The sequence below is a fragment of the Hakea prostrata genome, chromosome 8 (genome assembly GCF_041222555.1).
Source record: "Hakea prostrata isolate BN-2017 chromosome 8, UWA_Hpros_2, whole genome shotgun sequence".
NCBI lineage: Eukaryota > Viridiplantae > Streptophyta > Magnoliopsida > Proteales > Proteaceae > Hakea > Hakea prostrata.
In genome coordinates this window covers 6,495,004-6,517,823 of record NC_142607.1, presented here as the reverse complement: position 1 = coordinate 6,517,823, position 22,820 = coordinate 6,495,004, and the positions used below count along the sequence as shown (strand labels likewise).

Here is a 22,820-nt window from a genome sequence, read left to right as displayed (position 1 = left end):
CTGTGCAGTGCTTTGTTCTTAATTTTTGGGCTCAACCATCATCACCATGGTTAGGAATGGTTCATCATAAGCTTAATGATCCACTGATTGAAAGCAGCAATTATCTGGATGGTAGCAGTCCAGAATGTTCCATCTTTCAATACCGGATCTTAGTTTCTAGATCATGACTAAAGTCAATGGTAGTTATCTGGATGCAGATCATTCAGCTTCCTATGAATTTTGCATACGAAAGATTCTGATCTTTGGCTATTGTAATCTCTATGTTCTAAGTTTCTATGGAATTTTTTATATTTCTGATTTTAATTCCATATTTTACATGACCTTGAATTCTTGGCTGATGTTTTTTTTTAAAGGTATATGTAGCTTCAGCAGATTGCATACCTTGGTTGCTTGGTGTACCCGTTGTAAGTAGGACATACCAGGCACATGAAAATTTTTCTTAAGGAAATGTTTAATATTGTTGAAAACAAACACCAAAGAGAACACTAATGGTAACAAAAAGAAGGCAAAATGACATGGATTTGTGTGGATCATACCCCAATACAATGTGCTAAGCTCAAGGACAAAGTTATGATGTGAAGATCTCTCAATGACCCCAAAAATGGCACTGTTTCTCTCTCTTCTCAAAACCGTTAAACACAAAAGACCCCAAATCTTGCTTGCTTTACTGTAAGATAAGTGGTACTCTGTCGGATAGGGCAAACCACACTGTGTGGACCCAACTTGGTCATTTGTTGCACATCCTTGGGAATTTATAGTGGGTGTAATCTCCCAATTTGTTACCTGCCATAGATCTGTTACGAAAATAGGCTAATATTCCTTGCCATAATGAGTAGCAGTTGAATGGCTGATCGTTGTGGATACAAGGTGCTTGGTCTCGACCAGGTTAGTTATTATCTGTGCTTCTGCCTTTCTGTTGAGTTTCTCAATTTTCGCTAATAAATGATTAGCCATAGTAGGATTTTTTAAACTGAACTTGTCAAAATTAACTTCTTCCTCCTCCCAATGAGATCAATGATGGCTGTCACCATCACAGATCTCAGAAAAAATCCCTTTCAAGTCACCACCAAAATATTTCAGATGTGTTGATTTTCAAAACAGATTAGAGAATTTGAGGCATAGCAAATATTAGAAAGAAAACAATTTTTGTTAACTATGTCAACTAATAGAAAATCAAGGTGCGATTCGAAACAGAAACAAATGTTGGTGAATGTATGCACTGGTCTTGAGAGTGAGGTTCATGGCATCTTACTTTTTTGTTAGTGTAAATGACTCAAATCTTTGTTTCAGCAATTCAAAAATCTAATTCTGCAGGAACTGTCCATCAGACATTTAGCTAGGTGAGAACAATTCAGTCTGCATTTCATCAATGACTTACTAGACACAATAAAAATTGTGATAAAAAAAACTCCGTTTAGGACCTTAGGTGCATAGGAAATTACACATGTCATGTCCTCTTTCTGTGGTTTATTTTTCTATCTCTTCATGGTTGTATGTTGAAATGGAACTCCATTTTTCTTCTTTTGCCCATAAGCTGCCTCACCGTGCTACCATGACAACTTATTGCCTATGTATCTAAACTGTATATGTGGGAACCAAAAGTATTTTGCTTATGATGAATGAAAAATACCATTTACAGGCAATCCTTAGAGGCTAATGATGAATTATATACAACATATGTAGCACGCATCATTCTTGTCATCCTCTGTTTCTGTGCCTGTAAAAACTTGGTCTTGAGGATATAGTGCATGCAGGTGTCGCAAAGATTCTTTAGCCTGTGTTGGCAGTAAAAGCATCATTGAAATCAGAAAAGCTTGGCTTCTTTCATTTAGCAAGGAAATTTGACTCTGCTCATGAAGTGATTTCACTGCCCCAGAACGTATGTCTACCTGCTCCGATCGTGAATACTCTTAACACCCAGTTCCAGACAGTGTATTGGGGTGGATTAGCTTCCCGTGAAAGACCGAGGAGCTTGCTTTCCTAAGAGCTAAAAGGGGAATGAAGGAGATAGAACTTGAGAGTGAAGCTTGTCTCAGCTCAGAAGGCAGCGGATCGCGTCCAGGAAGAGCTCTAATCTTGCTAGTTCTGAACAAAGCAGGGAGATTCTCTAATAGTGATATCCATGGCTACTCAAAGCTCTTTCTTGCTTCCCTTTACCAAACTGAAAGAAGCTTTTATTCATGGTGAATCGGAGAACCAACACCTGTTCTGCAGCATGGATCATTTCACCTGGCTTTTAATCAATCTATTTTCCTTCCTTAAAGAATATGTGGCAATGTCAGACCGAACACAAAAGAGAGTAGTACTCAACCCATCAGAAGAACATAAGACATTTTTACCCAAAAAAAGCATTAGAAATCATTACACAAATTATCAAGCGAAGGAATAGAGCTTGGTCAATCTGTGTTACATGTCAAAAATAGCAAGGAGCAAGGAATGAGAGAAATCATAATTAATAGTGGTGATCTCCTCAGTTGGGAGAGGAACCATAATTAATAGTGTGGTGATCTCCTCAGTTGGGAGAGGAATCATAATTAATAGTGGTGATCTTCCATCTGTAACTTGCTATCCACACAAATTTTGAGGACCACTTAGTGGTTTATATGACATGGGACTCGACTCACTGAGGTTGCAAGTTCTTCCTTGATGGCTTGTCCTTGTTCCTACCCCTGAGCATAAAAGAGGACCTACGTTGGTCTGCTATGGCCCAGAAGGTGGAACAAGGTTAAGAATTTTTAACCATGAATCAAGGTCAGGTTGGACAAAGGAAGAGACCTTGGGCTGAGCCTATTCAGGACCATCATTCACTATCTTCTTTCTTTACCTCTGTGGAACAGTGTAAATTTTTCCTTTTTCTTATTTTTATTTTAATATTTTTTATGAGACTTTTTGTATGATTCTTTTATGAAACTCCTAAAACCTATCATATTTAATGTCAACATGGATTTTGTAACTCACTGTGGTTGACAAATCAACACCCAAAGCCCAACCCAACCCAAGTATAGGGAATCACCAAAGGACCAACCACTTGGATATTTCAGTGTAGACAAGAATATGCACTTTTGTCATTAAAGAGCAGAGTCAATCTTTGTGGTCTTCCCATCCACAAAAGTGTGTACTTTGTCTTCCCCATTATGAATTTGTTCTTTGTAAATAATTTCAGCAATCATGTTTTGTATTAAATAAGTCTTATTGGACTCAGCAACAAATCAAATGTACCTTTCCAACAATGTTGGAGATGTCAGTTATCAGAAAAGCTCTGGGATTCCAACTATAATTGTACTTTTCAATAACTGACACCCATTCATTCTCTTCTTTCATTCATTGCATGCCATGCCAAAAGGTCAGTGGGGACTGGAAGAAATTCATTTTTTTTCTTCTGTTCTGACACAGACAGCTAAAGTTCCAATTCTCCACTTTCATTCCTTCTTAAGCAAGCAATGAATAATGCATTAATTCTAGTCAAATACAGATCTCTCCATCATACGTGAAGGGTCCCTACCCAGTCCCAGTTTTACCAAACTGAAGAATAAGACAATGATCACTATGTCTTTCTACAATTTAAAATCTCTTGGTCCACTTGGAACCTGAGTAATTTCAACCAGATGACAATACAATAATAAATAACCTTTTTAAAAACTTTTCAGCAGCCACGTGACTCGGAGTCTCTGGATCCAAAACCATAAACCATGATTCTGAAGTTGGTTTTCTTAGAGGTTGCAGACACCATTGTGCATAACTCCATGGCAACTCAGATTAATATGGATTAGTGTTGGCTTGAAATTTGCATGCCCTGGTGATCAAGAAATACCTAAGGAGGTAGGGTTTCTAGGTTGTATTTCTTTGACATTTTTTTCTTTCAATGAAATTATTTCCATTGTTCAAGATTCATTCTCAATGCATTCCCGTTATGGGTTTTTTTTTTCTGTTGGGGAGGAGGAACCGTCAGTGTAAGCAAAAAGAAAATGAAAGCAGAACACTTGATTGTGTTATCCAGATCCTAATCAGACAGATCCCTCTGCAAAAATTTGCCCTAACCAATCTATATGCTGATCCCATTGCTGATCTAGAACTCCCCAAAACTGATTCCAACTTGATCTGAATAAAAAACAGAAGACCAACTCAAGATCCTGATCCTGGCTCTCAAACTCTGCTGCAACAAAAAGAGGAACACCTTCAAGAACATGTTTGTTATTTACAAGGGGAGTGTAGGGGTTGGGGGGGACCTGATCCAAGAACCCAAAAAAGATGTTTCTTGCAGGCTCTGAACGCACGTTCCACCCACAACTCTGGAAAGTCATTTTATGGCACAAATTCCAAATATCAGCAGAAGTGTGCTTTTCCTGGGCATCAGCGACTAATTCCTGCTGAGGCCACCTTTTTTTATTTTAAATAATAATAATAACAAACACTAATGTGGTCAGTGGTCCTCACAAGATAGATCTACCTGTCACTTTTCAAGATTTGAAATAGGGATCTCAACCCGTATCTGAATATACAGTTGAAAGAAGATTCTGCCTCAAATATTTTAAATGACATTGTCAAGCAAGCCAAGTTAGGGTACAACAAAAGACAAGAATACTATTTTCCAGTTAGCACAAGTGGAACAAACATGGCATGTACAACAACACGTCAACAGATATACTTGTGCCTTTACCTGATGCCACCCTTTATAAAGACGAGCAGCCCCACATGAAGACCTTTTTATGTACTCATGACAAGGAAATAAATGTACTTTTCCTGTCGTAGATAATAAAATGGGGACCCCTGCAACTGCTTTTTGTAACATTCCTTCTGAAGACTCTTCAGCCATAAGGAACCATCCCAAAAAAGGAAAGAAAAAGAAAAGTTAACAGAACCAAATGAAAGAAAGGGCAGGGCAAAAAGAAGATTCTTTCATAGATACTGATTAAAGTAAAAACACCCTAGGTGAATCTCAGAATGTGTCTACTACTTCAAGATTCCCGAAACATAAATGTTTGAAATGGACCTAAACAGTGCCCATTTTCTTTCATTGATTGATTCAGTGATCACAACTTACAGATACAATTCACCGATCGTCCGGTCGTGTCCAGTCTGGTATTGTCCAGGCCGGTCATTTGAACAGTGTAGTTCAGTACAAGGGAGACACCCAACCACTGAACTTCTTCACCAGCTCCTTCACCAGAATTGAATTGAACATACCTTTTTTTCTCTTTCCCCTCTTCCTTTTCACAAAATGATGGGGCACCCAAGTCTCTTCGACTTACATAAGAAATGAAGAATATACATGGCCTATGACTACTTCCTCAAAAAATGACATCAATGGCCTCACATTCGAAAGGACCGGACAACCCTGGTTTCTCGGAGAAGCCGACCAGAAATTCATTTCTCCTCTTTCCCCCTCTTTTGCTTGGTGTAGCATATAAAAGATGGGATGACAAATACCTCAAAGAAAGGAGACCACAAATGCCATGGGGATAGGAGACCGCAAATGCCTTGGGGATAGGAGACCCCCAATGACCAAAAGGTGGGGGAGGCAAAAAATCAATTAATCTATATGATCAAAGCGACAGACATTGCACCCCTTCTGGAAGATTTTTAGGCAGTGGAAGTGCAGTAACATATCTCTGAACGAATGTTCTCTGTGGGATTGTACTTGCATCAGAGGATGATGAGGTCTCTGCCCCATCAGCATGTCCCCGAGTGTGGAATTTGGCAAAACGGTTGATGACAGAGAACCTTTCCAGATCTTGGCAATCCACCTGAAGGTCTAAGATTGATGCTCTCTTGTCCAATCTGACATAATCACAGAGACAACGTTAACAAAACAAAATAAAGATGAGAACCTCAAGCAACAGTATCATTCAAACCCTGGAGATCTCAGCAAAATCTTGAAGAACAGATTTTTCTTTTTCTTTTTCTTTTTCTTTGTTTAACCAAAAAAATAGGACTAAAACTAAAAAGCCAAAATTGTCGGTAAATATCTCAAAACAGACAGGATGGTGGCATCACTTCAGATAAATCCCCAATAAATCATTCTCAATAATGTTGTGTAAAGAGAGTGCATTCTCACCTCAATAAATCATTCTCCAACTTTCTTGCCCTACCAATCAGATCTTCCAGAATTTTTGAGTAGTACAGGTCACTGCCTCTTCCAGAAATTTTAGCCTTTTCAGATGACCTGGTGAAGAAACAAAGAAATAGAGAAGCATATTCAGAAGGCCATATTCCTCAAATAAGTTCAATCCTGTATATACCATGTGTTGTATCAAACACCTGTGATAGAAAATGACATCTCAAAAGCTCAAAGTATAATATCAAAATTATATAATATTACTTAAATTTACAACTGGACCTCCAGAAACAGCTCTTACATATTTGAATTGTCTGGGGGTACACGTGAACCACTTCCAGGACTAGAGATCAGGCTGCATGCGTCCCCTAGAGCCAATCTGGCGACAAAATATATTACACTCTCATAATTTGAAGTAGCTATTGCAGAGAGTATTGATGCTGGAGCAGGACGGAAGAGCTGTTGCATCAATTGTGTTGTCAATATAAGCCTTTTTCTTGGTACAATCAGTGGTTGTAAATCTTCAGTCAATTCAGGATCATCTTCCACCTGGTAAAAGGAATGAAAACAGACATTCAAAATCTTGCCAGTTGTGAAGATCAAAAAAAGAGAAAAAAATTTGCTCAACATGCAAGGGCACCATTCAATTATGAGCACCTTTTCGATTAGCCGATTTGCAGCTTGAGCCCAATCCTGTTCAGCAACACTGAAACCACAAAATGGCTTGTGATTAACAGAACCGAGGTATAAGAAACCCTTAACAGATGTACAACGAAAAACAATGTTCAGGAACAAAGGACAATAGAAATTATCATTTGACAGAATCGTTGAATTAAACAAAATTATAATGACAACCACCTGATATTGTGAAGCCTCTGGGAACCTTGAATCACTTCTTTATGCCATGGCAGACACTCTAGTGTTGCTGTTTTACGCTTCTTTGGTCTCACAACAGCCAAACTCTGATCAACGTCATCTGGCGGAGAAGAATGTGCAGGAGACGAGCGCTCACTTTCAGCGACAGCACTTGTGCTTTGCCAACCGCCACTAACCTGAGCGGTATTGAGAGCATTTACATGCTCCATTTGGGTAGGCAAACTCTCAGATAGCTTTCCAAAGAAAAACTGTTGAGATGCATCCTTAGCAGTCCTCCGTGCATCGTACATTTGTAGCATCTGCCCATCTTTGAAAGTCCCATATGTTCCAAACCATGAGGGTGCCATCTGTGGACTTATTTTTAAATGTTCACCCCTAGATGATGGTATATTGATATTACTTGAATAGTTCTGAGAATCATTTTGATTAAATGTGACCCTATCCTGGGAAGGTACGGTTGCACTTGCATTTGCATCATCCCTCACCTCTGATGAAAAACTGAGCATCTTGGTATCTCCTGGTGCAAATGGACTACGCCGAGCCGCTGAATTCATTTCATTATCTACAGCATCTCTGACCGTTGCATTGTACCCATATGATAACTGTTGCCCATGCATAGCAGCCACCTGCTGACCACCTGGACCAAAATCAGGTCCTTTGAGCCTCTTCAGAACCCTCTTACTAGGATCAGTCTCCACACCTCTCATTACCTGCATTTGGTGCAGCAAGGAGTAATTCTGGTGAGCATTCGGTGGTGTCAAAGAACGGGCAAGAACTTCAACATCTCTGCTGGAAGAAGTGTGGTTCTGGCTCGATGTGTGCTCTGTTTGTGAGGTCAAAACTGGATCCTTCCCATTCCTTCCTCTATTAATCTCCTGTTGATGTCTATGAGCTAATAATGAAGCAGCAGCAACAGAATTTGCATCAAACAGTTGATGTGCCATAGAATCTTGGCTTCGAGATGCAGCTGTTGTCTGTGGATCCAGCTCAGCCTTCTGAGATGGTACTTGTCGCCAGGGGCTTTCTTTCCTTTGCGGATCTTCACTGTTTTCCAGATTGTTATTTGGTGGACTGATGAATGGAAACAAACCGGTAGGAACCTTGTGAGGATGCCCAGAAGGGGGACGTTGCCGACTCGAAACGTTGTTCCACACATTATGCAACATTTTTGAGAAGGCACCCTGTTGAGATATGCCTGATGTAACCAATGAATGAGAGACAGGGATAGAATCCAATACAGGAAGCTGTTGGCCTGAAACTCTAAGATAAGAAGAGCTTGTGCTGACTGCTTGTGATGTATCAGCAGGGGAACCAACATTGAAAGGTACCACCCTACTAGTTGCACCAGGCAAAGATGATTGTGCAGATTGATCAGGTGCCACTCTGTCACGAGAGTTGGTTGTCTGTGCAAAACGAGAACCAAGGCTATCAAATGAACCATTTAGAGGGTAATCCTTTGGTACTTGTCCACCTTGAAATTGATCTCCTGAATATGGCTGAGCAGATGTAAATGCAGCAGATTTTCCCTGCATATTAGAGAGTGAATTCTCATGGGCAGCTTGTCCCATTGTTTTACTATCCCAATGATCCCTCTGCACAGGAGTGGTAGAAGCCAACCATGTCTGACCCTTCTCAGCTACCTCTGGATCAGCATGCCTTGAGTCATGTTTATTAACAGCTTGTGAAGAACTCTGAGATGGAAGAGCTTGGCCCGAAACAGATTGTCGTTGTGATGGAGGGGCCAATCTCAAACCAAAACCTTGAGAAGCAGATGATTGAGGGTGCCTAAGATGAGCAGCAAATGTTTCTGAAGCTTCTGACTCTGGCATCTCAAATGATTGACTGAGAGCAGAAGCATCATATTGTTTTGCAGTGACATGATCCCTTGATTGGTCCACCTTGTGGAGAAGCTCAAGCATGTTGTGACTGTCAAGGTAGAAATCAGTTAAACTGCTGTTAGTACATGATAACTGCAATGACCAAGCTTGCCTGATAGCTAGGTTTGTTCAATTGTAAAAACAGCATAGAGTAGTGTTGACAGTGTTTCCAACAAAACAGTCAAAAGTAATAATCTATGTACTTGGACACAGCAAAGAATACATCTTGGGTGCACCAAGGTTACTATTTAGAACATCAGGCCAATATTTTTAAGCATATATCGCTAAACATATTTAATGAATAGTGAAAGCAACTTCATGAACAATCAAAAAAATATAGCAAGATCAAACATTCAGAAGCAGCAAAAACTTAATTTAGCTTGAACCTTGTCTGAGCTGTCCTGTTTGGAGCATAAAAACCAGCTGGTCTGTCACTGAAACCATGTCCAGGAATAATGCCTCTATGAGGTGTGTCCTCTGATCTTTTCATGCTATGGAAATCTGCTATCTGCCCCTGTAAACGTAAGATTGTTAACTCCTGTGAGTTAATTGACAGACTTTGGAAAAGGCAATCAAAAGCATTTGCACCTACAAAAGTGCATGTAATTCAATAATGACCTTATCTATGTTCATGATGTTGTTAGGAGCATGACCACCAAGCTTTGAGTAACCTTTCTCCTGACCCTTCAATCCTTCGATAACCTGCTGGGATAAAGCCAGTGAATGTGTGACATGTTTCATAGCATCAGTAGGTTCTATGCTCACACCCAAACTTCCAGTAAGATGATACTGAAACTTGTGAGGTTCAGAGGTTTTCTGGTCAACCTGATCCAATGTCTGGTTTTCCCCAGAGAAAGAATTAGAATCATTTGCATTTAACCATGGATTATCTCTTACACCACCTCCTGCAACAGAATTATGGGGCAGGCTGGAATTATAGCCATCATTAGACATCTCTTTCTGGAAGCTGTTCTCCTGCTGCTTGTCATATGTTTCACCAGAAGCCCACTCAGAATTATGCAACGATGACTCAAACTCTTGTGGAACATTGCTGAGTTGATGCTGATATCTCCCCGCACTGTCATTTCCTTTGTATTTCACAGAAGAATCAATGGCATGCTTCCCAAAACCAAAAGGATGATTATGTGCAACCTTTTGGTTGATCTCTTGATTACTCTTTGTATCACTTAAAATGGGCGCAGTAAAATTATTCCTCCGAGAATCTTCTGAACTGAACTGTGGACTACCAGTGCCAGATTTTAATTGCTGTAGTGCAGAATTAGGGAAGGGCATTGACACATGATTACCATCAGCATTATATAAACCACTATTAGTATCCACTTCTGACTGCAATGCTCTCTTTCCATCATTGCTCCGGGAATCTTGTAGAGAATTTTCATTCTCCTGAGATTTTAATTTAGAATCTCCACTTGGTGACTGGACCTCATTAATATTCCAACCATTTTGCTTATTAGAGGGATAGCTACCAATTTTATAGGACATGTTCTGCTGGTGAGCCCAAGGACGCCTGATGTTCTGAGAATTTAAATCCACATTTCTAGAATGTGCTGCAGCTTCCGACTGCTGGTGAATTTGACCAGCCCATACACCATCAGGAGCATTTTCCAAATGCATAGATGACTGAAGTTGATGAGTCCCCTCAACAAATGGCTTTTGCTGAGGACTACGATCCAACCATTTGCCACTTTCTTTAGGAGATTCTTGAACAGATTCATGAGATGAACCAGGCCGCACCTTCTCACTCTGCTCATATGGAAATTTTACACTTGATTGCTGAAAACCAGGACCATTATGACTGCTTCGACTCATATTGGCATCAAATAAAGGAAAAGTTGTCGGAGTTAAAGATGATACAGTCTGTAAATTGCAATCCACCCAACTTGATTGTCCCTTTCCACTGTCATTAAATGCTGTGAGTTGATTCTCTGTTGAATGTTCCATTTTCTGGAAAGTCAAGCCACTCCACTCCTCCTGTAACCCAGTATCACTGCTAGAAGCTTCAGCAACAGCAGACTGCATAAGAGCACTCCAGCTTCCACTCTGAATGGAAGAACTGAAGTAATCTGGACCTTCCAAGTGATTCCCATAGGCTACTGAACCCATGTTGTTATTCCTGCCAAAAGAAGCATCCCATAAACCATCATCTGAATTAAATAATATCCTCTCTTCCGTTGGATCCAGGGCAACTAAACCCTGAGAGGGGCCAACCTGGGGCATCACTTTTTCCTGCAGGTTTCCTGACCAATCGGATTGCTCCTGCCTACCTTGAAATCCCTGCACATGTGCATTCCCTGGGGAAGAATTTAAATGCTGGACATTACCAGATAGAACTCCATCACTTAATCCCTGAAGAGGAACATTGCCAAACAAACCCTTCCCTCGAAACCCCTGCTTGGAGATCGAAGCACCATCCTGCATGCAAACCTGGTCCTGATATTCCACACGGTGGTCTCCCTGAAAGGAGTTATTTGACGATGACAATTGAATTATGGGCTTCTCTACTTGGTTTCCACCTGCCTTGGCCAACATATCAGCTGAATCATGTGAAAAGCCCTGTACATTAGAGAACTGATTCAAATTTCCTCTCCTGCTAATGACTGGAGCACCATATAGAGATTGGTTGAGCTGTTGAGGAACAAACCCCATTGAACGTGGGGCCTGACCTTGTTCATTTGAAACCATAACTCCATTAGGAAATCCTTGCATGGACGGAGGAGGCCCAGTCTGCTGTACCCAATTCATCCCACCAACCATAAACATTTGTGAGGAACTAGGTACTAACTTTTGGTCACCACCAATATGCTCATTTGGCCAAAACAAGTTGGATGTATCATGGACAGGTATGCCATTCACCAAAGCTGGTGACTGATCAACCGGAGTCTGTTTTGCAATTGAACTTAACTGGTTAATCGAATTTTGCCGCCTTGCTTGATCCAGTTGCTGAAGTTGCTGCTGTTGTTGCTGCTGTTGTTGCCTCTGCTGAAGTTCTTGAAGTTGTTTGATCATTATCTGTTTTTGCCATGGGGGAATGTCATTAAACCCAGACTGCTGCCTCAGCTGAGGCTGTGGAATGCCTGATTGTTGCCCCCTCATGAGCAGCTGTTGAGCGCGAAGGAAATCAATACTACTAGAAGCCTCAGCAGTTTCCAATCTCTCTGAAGTTTTGGTTAGGCTAGGACTTCTTTCCAGACAATTCCCTTGTGGTGGTTCAAGAACAGATAAGCCTCTTGCCCCGCCTTCACTATACTCGGCCTGATTCTGCCTTGCCTGGAAACTATTATGCCCATGTGTAAGTCCATTCAGATTCAACTGCCTGTTTCCAGGTTGGCCCCTAGCGAACTCTGGCCTCAGCGCTAACTGAGTTAAGTCCGAGCCATGTTGATCTCTTGAAGACTGCCTGCCATTTGCATTCCCAGAATCTGAAAAAATAAAGAGCAACAATAAGAGAATATTTGTGACTACCAAGAAATAAGCATTTTTTACACTAAAATTAGAAACATAACTTCCGAACAGCAGAACAATCTACCAACTGAAAAAAGCTTTACAAGTTTCTAAAAACTTCCAAACATTGAACCAGTAGAACTTTTGTGAAGAACCATAATGAACAAAATGAAACAATCAAAATAAAATAAGAAGTAAAAAAATTGACAAGAATAAGTAGTCAAGAAAACTTATACCTGATTGCTGCACACTAAAATTCTTTGAGTTAGAACTCACTCCTATTGGTATCTGGCCACCAGCCCACAGATTGTTATTAAGAACTGCCCAATTTCCACCTCTAACCTGCAACTGTTGCTGACCCTGGGACAAATTGTCTTGATCAAAGAAATTGTGGACCTTGTCTGTAATTTCATTGCCAGGCATAGATAATAAATCTAAAAATTTTCTGCAGCTAGACTCTCTGGTATGAAAAAGACCTGCCTGAAGAGGACATCAGTGACACTCAAAATCTTCTCACTGTCATGACTCTCTAAAAGAAGAGTAGAAGACTACAACACTAATCAAAATTTTCTTGTGCAGGTTACTCCTTTTCTTTACACAGAATGGGACTTCTGGAGATATACCACCAACACCCTCCCCCTTCTTCCCCAACCTTCCCCTGCAAAAGATAAAGCCAGTAATCATCGTAATATGGAATAAATTTCAAGCAATAGATAGATTTCAACTAAAGTACATTATAAAGGAACCATACAAACATAAGAAAGTTTTATTTTTGGATGAATAACATAAGTGATTCAAGATCATATGTTTCCCTTTTCCTTCACAGAACAGATTTTGCTACTTAAGGTACACAGCAGATTTATTACCGAGGCTGACAGATACGAAAATGAAATGACACAATCCAGGTTTATTTGGCTGACAATTTCTACATTTTCTAAAAACTTAATGTGGAGTATGCTTCCTGTAACATGCAAGCCAATCAAAGTAATAAGGAATAAAAGAAATGTTAGGGAGGGAAAGAGATCAGGGAGAGATACACTAGGGGATAGGAGTTTCGGGGCTTTATGGACTAAACCAGCAGACATCCTGGCACAACTGGTAGGCCATCAATCCTCTTCTCATGATAAACTAATGAGATAATTTAGGACAATATTTAGGTCTTTTCTTCATTGATACTGACCCATAGTTTAATTAGGATGGCAATCAACAACATAATGGTAAAACCCTCTTCTCCACCACTCCACCTCACTTCGTTAATTCTATTTGACTTCTAGTAACTCCTCCCACGAAATTACTTCTTCTTAACCACTTACACTGTTACATAGTCCACTAACTATTTTCAACTACTTAAAATTTCAAACTAAAATACTCACCTCCCACACGTAACATGTTATTTCAAACTAAAATACTCAACTACCACATGTAACATGTCCAGGGTAAAGCAGGAATCATGCAAAACAGGGCTAGGCTGCGTAAATTATGACCATCCCTAGACAGTATGCCCTTTTGTCTCAAGTTTCGAAATACTTTTTGACAATGTAACATTGTAGTAGATCAATAACTAAGGACATGTTTAGAAGTTATTTCACAATGCCTAACAACACTAGGTTGCTGCTCAATTTGCATAAATAGGCATGATGCAAAGCACCCACTCCAAATATCACCAAAATTAATAACAGAACTGACCATCGAAGGCCTCATTCATGCATCTGTCTTCATGATGTTGTAGCCATCAGAACCTCCAGCAAGAAGCCTGCATGTAATAGCATGCCGCTCAGCAAGAGATAGATGAATTACATGCATGTATGCATTCATACTCAAGCAAATGCAACTACTGGAAACTTCAGAAAAATCACCTCCAACCCCTTATGGGGCACCTTTTTCAAATGGAAAGTGAAAGGGGGAAAAAAGAATAAGTTACTGAAAGAAAAAAAGAAAAAAAAAACGGAGGAGAAAAGAGAGGGGGGCGAGGAAGAAAAATAAAGGAAACACAGTGCAATGCCGCCTCTTTCTGTAGTTATAATCTCAAGATATTCATGACAAAGCAAGGACACAAAAGGACAAACCCGAGATGCCAAAGGCTTCCGCACAGGCAGAGTTCCCCGGGGGCAGGTAAGGGGGGAGGGGGGGACAATTTTCCTTCCCAGCCTTATCCCAGCAAATTTTTCTGAGAGGCTGTTTCATTACCTTGATCATGCTACACTGTGGTCCATCAACCATTGCGTCAAGGCCCACCCCTTGAAATTAACAAGTTAACAAATGATGGAATTTTGGACAAGACAAATACAGTACACAAGACAACATTAGATTCGCGAGGACACAATTATATGGGGAACCATTTAAAAGAAGGAACTATGCTAAGATAAAGAGAGAGAGCGAGAGAGCTAGAGAGTGAGAGAGAGAATATGAGTATGTACAGTCCAAATGTTTTGGATTCCATGAGAGAATATGAGTATTACAGTCCAAATGTTTTGGATTCCATGGAGTTTGTCAGACAAGCAAAAACTTAATATAAAGAGGAATACCCAGCTGGAGAACTTGAATTGAGTAATTGTCTAGTAGAGGGACCACCATAAGTGAAAATATCAACCCTAACGTGGGAAATTTAGCATTAGTAAAAGCAGTAGCCTCATTGCAAGTGCTGGGAGCTCCAACAAATGTGCATTTAAGATTTTATTGTATGGGCCTTGGATAATTCTCGCATCTATACCTTATGAATTATGCTAAAAACCAAAAAAATTAGTATAGTTTGAGATGTTTCTCTTGCAACGCTTCATCATTGAGTGGAAAGTATGCAAGGAACCAGACTATAAATAAAGAGAAAAGAAAAATAGTAGTCGGATACTCTTCGTGGCCTGTGTAAACTAAAACAGTCAATCGATGCCATTCAATACTTAAGCTTCAACCATCTCGCATTTCTTAAATGATGAAAGTAGATAACGTGTGACCAACAAAAGAGTAAGTGCCTAAAACAGAAATTAGGGACGAACGCGATAAATACAAGAAAATGAAACACTTGTTTAAGTTTTGCTCAGCAAGCTCAAGAAGCGCTGCCAGAGCCGGACTATAACATTAAATTCTAAGTACCCAAATCAAAAATCCACACACAAAATCCCTAGATGAGCTAAAGGATATGAAGCTAACAAAAACTGTGTCGGAATTTCAAACCCCCCCCCCCCCAAAAAAAAAAAAAAAAAAGAAAGAAAGAAAAGAAGAAGAAAAAAGAAACACCCAAGGAGGTAGGCCGAAACCAGACCATCCTCAATAACAAAATTCCAGGGAGATCGACAACACCACTCAAAATTCCAGCTCAAATTTGAGGTTGAACCACAATAATCAAACGAGCTGCGAAGACAAACTCAACAGAGACTCCGCCCAGCTAACTAACCAAAACTCCAAACAAGAATCGCTGCTCGATTTCAAAGAAATGGTGGTTCGATAAACCAAAAAAAATTAGGGTTTTAGAATGATAAAATGCGTACTTACTTGGTATACGAAGAAGCTCTCTAAAGGATCGACTTCGAATCTCTGTAACCTTCTCCCGTTTAAACTAGGGTTTGCCTCTACAAAGAAGAAGAGAGAACAGCTCTTCTGGAAGCTCTCTGATAGAAGGAGTTTTTCAGACAATAGCCAAGATAAAAGGTGATCGGAAAATAACGCGAAATTTTCAACGAACAAACATATAGGTTCGGTCCGAGCCTCAGGTTCGGACATCGAAGCTAAATTTTCTCGCGTATGTAAGAAGATAATAAAATATAGACGGGAGGGAACACTGTTAAATTCATTTTCCCCTATTTTGCAGGCTTTAACGCCGTTCCCGCCGCCGAATTTAGTAAATAAAACTGACGGAAAATCTAACGGACCGTTAACTTTTTCAATTTTTTTCCCTTACCGTATATACGAGAATTACACACGTATCATGGACTTATGGCACACTTACCTACGTCACCGACCAATTTTAGTTCGGTCATGCATATTCCAATCCAACAGCTAATTTAATTTTGTATGCAGCGGCAATGTGCTGACGTGGAACATCGAACCGTTTAGAATACTTTAAAGGATCTTCAGCGATTGGTCCTTGATAAAGTTTTTTTCGAACGTCAGTTTCATGGGGCCCACCAAATAATTAATGCACTAATCTTGATTTTTTTGGTTTTATTTTTTGAAAGTGGTATTTTACTTCAGCCATATATTAGTGCTGGTATAAATGGCGGGAACTTGCCAGGTCAGCATGAGAACTTGAGATTTGAGATACTACAACATGTGCAATATTTAGCTGCGAGATCAGCAACCATGTGTTACAAATGTTGAAAAAGCAGATAAAGATACGTTTAGGAAGAAAATAATTTTTTTTAATTATTAATTATTAAAAGAGAAAATGGAGAATCCTTAGAAAGGTAGTTGAGACTTTGAGAGTACATTTGGACTAAGGTGTATGTGGTGGTAATCTTTTATATCAAAATTTTCTTTTTTCCCGGAACTTATGGACCCCAATCCTTATGATTGGATTGATGACAAAAAAGAGACTTAGACTAGGGTGAGCCTTCGATCTTTTCATGGGGGAGCACCAAAATAGGGACCTGTATATTATAAGTTTTTATCTTTTATGGAAATTAGAGAGTGATTGACCTGAGGGTGTCAAAATACAATCGAAATCAAGCCAAATTAATTGGAATGAGTTGAAGTAATTAATTGGGCTGATCTTGAGCTTCAATTGGCTGATTTAAGTTGCACAGTACTAGTGTAGTTTTGTTACATCACGAGTAATCTATGCACAAGTGATTATTGGCAAAATAATTAGGTCTATAATGCACAACTAATGTGAAACTTAGTGTGTTTCTAGACAAAGCTTTTAACATCAAAAGTATGATAAGACCATAAACTATCCAAATGTTTATGGCATGCTCAAACAAATGAAGTAGGGCAACTGTCATAGCATGTATTAAACCTTTATTAACATTCAAATAGACTTTATTTTTGTTACAATCTGGTAGAACTCTAGACATGCTTATTTTGGGTGAATGAATTAGGAGGATTTAGGTGAGAGACCCTTTGAGATTGAGAATTGAATTTCTTTCCCAAAGTTCATTGTTTCATCTCTACAATTCCTTTCTCATTGTCCAGACCAGAAATGGTCATAAATAGAACTCCTATGGAGGGAAAAATCCAAATAATTGATATGTTCGAGTGTTCATATTCAACTTTTGCTTTTTACATCAAAGACATTGCAAACACACGTGCATTGAATTATTCATCTCCTGAAACCACAACTTATTATAAAAAAGATCAATTGAAGAAACTTGATCATGACCATCCTCTCACAAAAATATTTATTTAGAAGCTAAAACATGACTTAAAACAAAATTATAAAAAAAAAAAAAAAGAGGAAAGAAGAAGAAGAAGCTGAAACATGATTAAAAAAAAAAACAATGTGACTCATCAATGCTAGCTGTTTGTGCTAGCCTTGTTATCAAGAGAGCAACAAACCTCCTCCGTGTCCATTGGCATGGCATACATGATTTGCCCCTTTTGATGGGTCATTGATGTTGCCCTCATCACTGTCGTACCTTCCTTCCATATCACCTTCTTCTTCTTCTTCTTTGTCACTAGTCACCGAGAGAGCGAAAAACTAGAGTTTGTTGTTGCAGCCACTAATATGAATCTGAAGGAGACGTTTTTCTATGGTAATGGTAGTTTTTTCCAATGTTTGGTTATGGCAAATGCTCAAGGTAATTGTGCTTCATCATCTACTCATTCTATTTTTTGGAACCAAATTTGGCACACCCACCCTTCCTAAAATCAAACACTTTCTTTGGAGAACATCACATGAGGCAATTGGAATTGGTAGTTCTTTATTTACTAGAAGAGCCACTCTTGCCCCTTTATGTTTGATTTGTGGTCATTGTCTTGAGAATGTTGGTCATGCTCTTCTCTTTTGTTCCCATGCTAGATGTTGTTGGGAACTTTCCCCTCTCCGCATTAATATGGATGATTTCAAAGGTGAACATTTTCATGATTGGATGGAATTTATCCAAACAAAGTTTAAGGGATGTGAGAATATGGATAGAGTTAACCAAATCTGAAGTGCATTAATTTGGTGTATTTGGAATACTAGAAATGCAATTATTTTTCGTGGTATTGATGCTTCCATACATTACACTATGAATCACTTCTCCTCTTTATTGGCAGATATCTAAAACTTCTTGAACATTCCTTAGGTCCCATATCTCCATCAGCAACTCATTGTTGCAAACCACCTTGGAGATGTTATATATTTTCAACTTTTTGTGGATGGTTCGTGGGAAAGCAACACTAGAAAGGGTGGAAGGAGTTGTATTCTTTGGGACACTAATGGAAGTTTTATTGCTGCACAATGCAACAATGGTTTTGGAACTTCTGCTTCTTTGATGGGACTTCTTGCTATGAGAGATGGCCTACTTCTTGCACTCTCTTTAAAAGTATCTCACATACAAGTGAACTTTGATTGCCTACCAGTCGTTTTGGCTCTTCAAGGCTTTAGCTCTTCTTTAGATTGGTCTAGTCTTAGTTTAGTTTCTGAAATTTTTAAGATTGTCATAGACTTTAATGTGGTTTTGTTTAATTTTGTTCCTAAGACTAGCAATGTTTTTGCTGATTTTCTTGCTAGGGGGGCACGTTGTCTTTCCCTATCTCGATCTTGGTAGACTATCCCACCTTTATTCATGGTTGATGTCTCCTTGTTGGCGTTTAGGTTTCCTGGCTTACACTCTTTTACTTAATGATATGACTTTTATTTGTTGACCAAAAAAAAAATGGTAGTTGTTTCAATAGCACAGGGGAAGAATCCAACATCATAGTATTACTCAAAGGTCTACCTATCTAAGCTTCTGTAGATCAAATTTTGATTTTTCCAAACGAAATCCAAGCATTTTCTAATAAAATTTCACAGATTAAAAAATCACTTTAGGGTTTCAATGAACCCTTTATACCCAGATTATGAATCGCAGGGTAGATCAAGAGGAAAATCTGAGAATACAAAAACAAGACGAGTTCATGCCATTCTTGGTGTTCTGTTAGCATGAGGAGGGTAATAGCAAAGGATTTAATTTATTATTATTTTTTTGGGGGGGATGGGGTGGTTTGGAACTGATATGTTTATATAAGCAACTTTGGTCTCGACCGATTGAGCCGATTCATCACCATTTGATTGGAATCTTGTTTATTGAACCATTCAAAATGGTATGAAACTCTTACATCAATACAAACAATTATAGATTTAACCCTGAGAGGTGGCTCAGTTGGCAAAAGACCAACGCTTCCACATAGGAGGTCAGAGTTCAAATCCCCTCGGGGCAAGGGGTGAAGCCCCTTTCCCCTTTCTATATTAATTATATAAAAGCTCCCAATCAATATAATCGAGGTACACGCAAGCTGACCCAGATGAACCTCAAACAAAAAAAAAAAAAACAATTATAGATTACAAACAAAAGAACCGATTATGAACCATATAAGAGGAAGCTAAAAGTGGCACTAAGCTATACTTCTCTTTGAGCATCAAAATCTAATCCAAGAATACATATCAAACATAGCATCAGTTTAATTGAGCAACACGGAAATATGTTGCAATGATTCATGTAACCAATCCAAATAAAATTCGAGACCATTATCCTCCCCTCCCCCACCACAGGAAAAAAAAAAATTCTTCTCTTCTCTCCTCATTACGAACAAGAACATGCTGCAGTATATAAACCAAATCAAAATGGTCATACAATGCATGACCCTGTATAACAGAAAAGAATCCCACCAAGGGCAGATTTGAGTATTACAGAAGAATTGTTTCCTTGTGATGATTTACCAGTAACACATAATATGGACAATCTTTCTTTACACATGTTGTGAAGCATCCTGTTACTTACACAAATGCACATTAATATGAATCCAATATTCAGCTTCAACTTCAAGAACCTCCAAAAAAGGTTGGGGTGGAGTCTCATTTAGAATCTTGGTACCACTGAGCAGCAAGAACGGTACCATCCAGGAACCAGGATAGGACCATCCTTAAAAAGATTGAATTATGGTTTCTCTTACAATGGGAGAGATTTAACAAGAACAAAGCTTGCTTAATAGCAGTAAATGACAAACTTCACGTTATTGTATCTTCATCATCTAAGTGCTAGAGGACACCTATTAGTATCAAATCCTCTTCTTGCAATGGCCCTCCTAGACAACCAGAGCCTCATGAATGGCTTTCAAATGAAAGTGTTCTCAACTTTGGGTATTGTACAAGGTTACTACATATTCTTCCAAGTCTTTAGTGTTAGACCCCACCCAACCAGGATTGGACTTACCTGAATACCCGTAGACGTGATCCATCACGCAAAATCTAGGCTCACGGCCAATCCATAACCACAAATACATAATAGCAAAATCAATAAAGAAAAAGAGAAATAAAATGTATCAAAGTATAATTGTTGTTACCATCATGATCCCAAATAATAATCAAAGTTAAATAGTGGAAGTCTAAAGAGTTATCATAGAAGTATTTAAAGTAGGCGATGTCTAACAAACAGATAAAGAATATACTTAATCACAATCAAGGCAACCACATTTCCAAATAATTTCTCCAGGGCCTCAAAATGGCTAGACTCCATAGGAGTAGTCCGAGCAAGGGCATGACTCTCCGTATGCCTCGGTGGTTCTCTCCCGTGGGTCCCTCATAGGACTTTGTCGACTGCAAACTCTTCAAGTAAAAGGGGTCCTAATAACCTGCAACTGAATCTGAAAAAAATATATCTTCAAGAAACAAGTTCCACAGAATTCAGTGAGGTCAACAAAATCATTTATTGCACATCCAATTCATGTACCATATATGAAATATAAATACAAATGAAATGGAGTAATGTTTATATATGCAAGTATCTCTATACTAACAAGTGCTAGTATCTATGGTGAACATGCATTAAGTTGTAACACCAACCTCCTTTAGGAAGTCTTGTCACTTTGACCCCTCATGGACTGGCAACTTCTGTTGGGATCCCACGATATAGGGTTACAGTCACATCACACCATGTCTAGGGGATTAGGTCACCACTCTCTCACCACACTATTGGTATGAGTACTAATGCATGTCAGTGATAAACCTAGCCCAGTGCAAGATCAACTACGATTCATACTACATGTGGTTCGGATACCTTCCCTCATGCCTAGTGCCTTGTTGTTTATGTATCCCCTTCTCCACCTAGAATGTTATTCCTCACGGACTGTCTACCCCTATTGGATTGACATTTCGTAATCCTATGGTTGTAGATATATGCTTTGGCGGACGCCTCTTGTGTCTCCTTATGGACTAGCTACCTCTATTGGACAACTAGTAGCCCAAACCCTCCACGTATGTAACTTTACCATTGCATGGTAATAGTGGGCATGTGTCTTCTCACAGACTGGTTATCTTTGTTGGATGCTCACAAGACCCAACCACTAGTATCACGGGTCACTCGACCTCAATACCCATACCGAATGGGTAGTAGCATACACAAGGATAACAAGCCAATACATTTAGACACCTACCAATTATGCATATAAATGCCTAAATGAATGCAAAGGCACTAGAGGCAATGGGAGAACCCATAACCCTGTGTTGATATACATATAATGCATCACCACCCAACTCCCAACACATTACATTCACAATCATAATTTGAAATTAAATGAATAATGAATAGCATAAACAAATAAAATAATGTAACAACTCGTGCATGCATGCATGTCCTACTATACCAATCATAAGAACAAACAAAACAATCATAATAGCATGAAATGGAATATGAATCAAATAAACAAAATACATAGTGATGTATCCCTCACCTGTCAACAACGAAAATGTCTCTAAGAATCCATAAAGATCCACAAATCAAAGTGCTAACAAGCTACACAATCTCCAGAAAACATGTAGGTTGAATTAGGTTTAAATTGGAGATAGGACTAGGCATCAACAAGACCATCAAACACCCACCCGAGCAGGGGCGGCTAGTCCAGACCCTCCAAGACTCATCGACTGCCGCTAGTCGACCGCCCCTTGGGTTGTGAACCAAATTGGCCTCTACAAGCTCATTTCGAAACTCCAAAGTTTTGAGGACTTTTGGGGCTTCAATGGAACAATGATAATGTCCCAAAAATACCATTAAACACCTAACAAAGCCTCAACAACAACAAAAAAAAAAAAAAAAACCCAAATTGGTTAACAGAATGTTGTCTGTGAGCATCTCTAAGATGGTCAATGAGTTCCAAATGGAGGAAATAATACGAATCATCACTCAAATGGGATAGGGAGACATTCTAGGAAACCTCAAAAAACATTCAATAGCATTCAACTCTTTCAACTACCAACATTCACCACCATTAATGTCAACAACCATATTAAATATCTCAATATAATAGAAAGTGGGTTTTCTTACCTCCACACACGATTATCCTTGCTATTGCGCTTCGGCACTCTCCAATCCCCAAGGATTTCACCAAAAACCAAGCTCTCCACTCCACTTGAGCTCTTAGCCTGAGATCCCTAAAAATCC

General features: G+C 39.2%; 1 protein-coding gene across 2 annotated transcripts; it reads right to left on the bottom strand.

The window, feature by feature from the left end:
- Positions 1–4,978: 4,978 nt before the first annotated feature.
- Positions 4,979–15,928, bottom strand: LOC149006521 (uncharacterized). Of its 2 annotated transcripts, XM_089165026.1 has the most exons (10): positions 15,757–15,928; positions 13,957–14,023; positions 12,507–12,928; positions 9,427–12,248; positions 9,195–9,322; positions 6,914–8,857; positions 6,713–6,761; positions 6,357–6,604; positions 6,056–6,163; positions 4,979–5,778 (listed from the first exon to the last, which is right to left on the bottom strand). In XM_089165026.1, the coding sequence occupies exons 3-10, from the start codon at positions 12,691–12,693 to the stop codon at positions 5,544–5,546; spliced, it is 5,721 nt and encodes a 1,906-aa protein (XP_089021152.1). In that variant the 5' UTR covers positions 12,694–12,928; positions 13,957–14,023; positions 15,757–15,928; the 3' UTR covers positions 4,979–5,543. The 2 variants fall into 2 exon arrangements, with proteins under 2 accessions (XP_089021152.1, XP_089021153.1); XM_089165027.1 differs by lacking the exon at positions 13,957–14,023.
- Positions 15,929–22,820: the final 6,892 nt, after the last annotated feature.

Bases quoted from the DNA above. Each gene is read 5' to 3' on its own strand.
- LOC149006521 (XM_089165026.1), bottom strand. From the start codon at position 12,693: ATGCCTGGCAATGAAATTACAGACAAGGTCCACAATTTCTTTGATCAA. The intron at 9,323-9,426 runs GTCATTATTGAA...TTACGTTTACAG, and splicing joins ACATCATGAACATAGATAAG to GGGCAGATAGCAGATTTCCA. The intron at 5,779-6,055 runs GTGAGAATGCAC...TGATTATGTCAG, and splicing joins TTGGAGAATGATTTATTGAG to ATTGGACAAGAGAGCATCAA.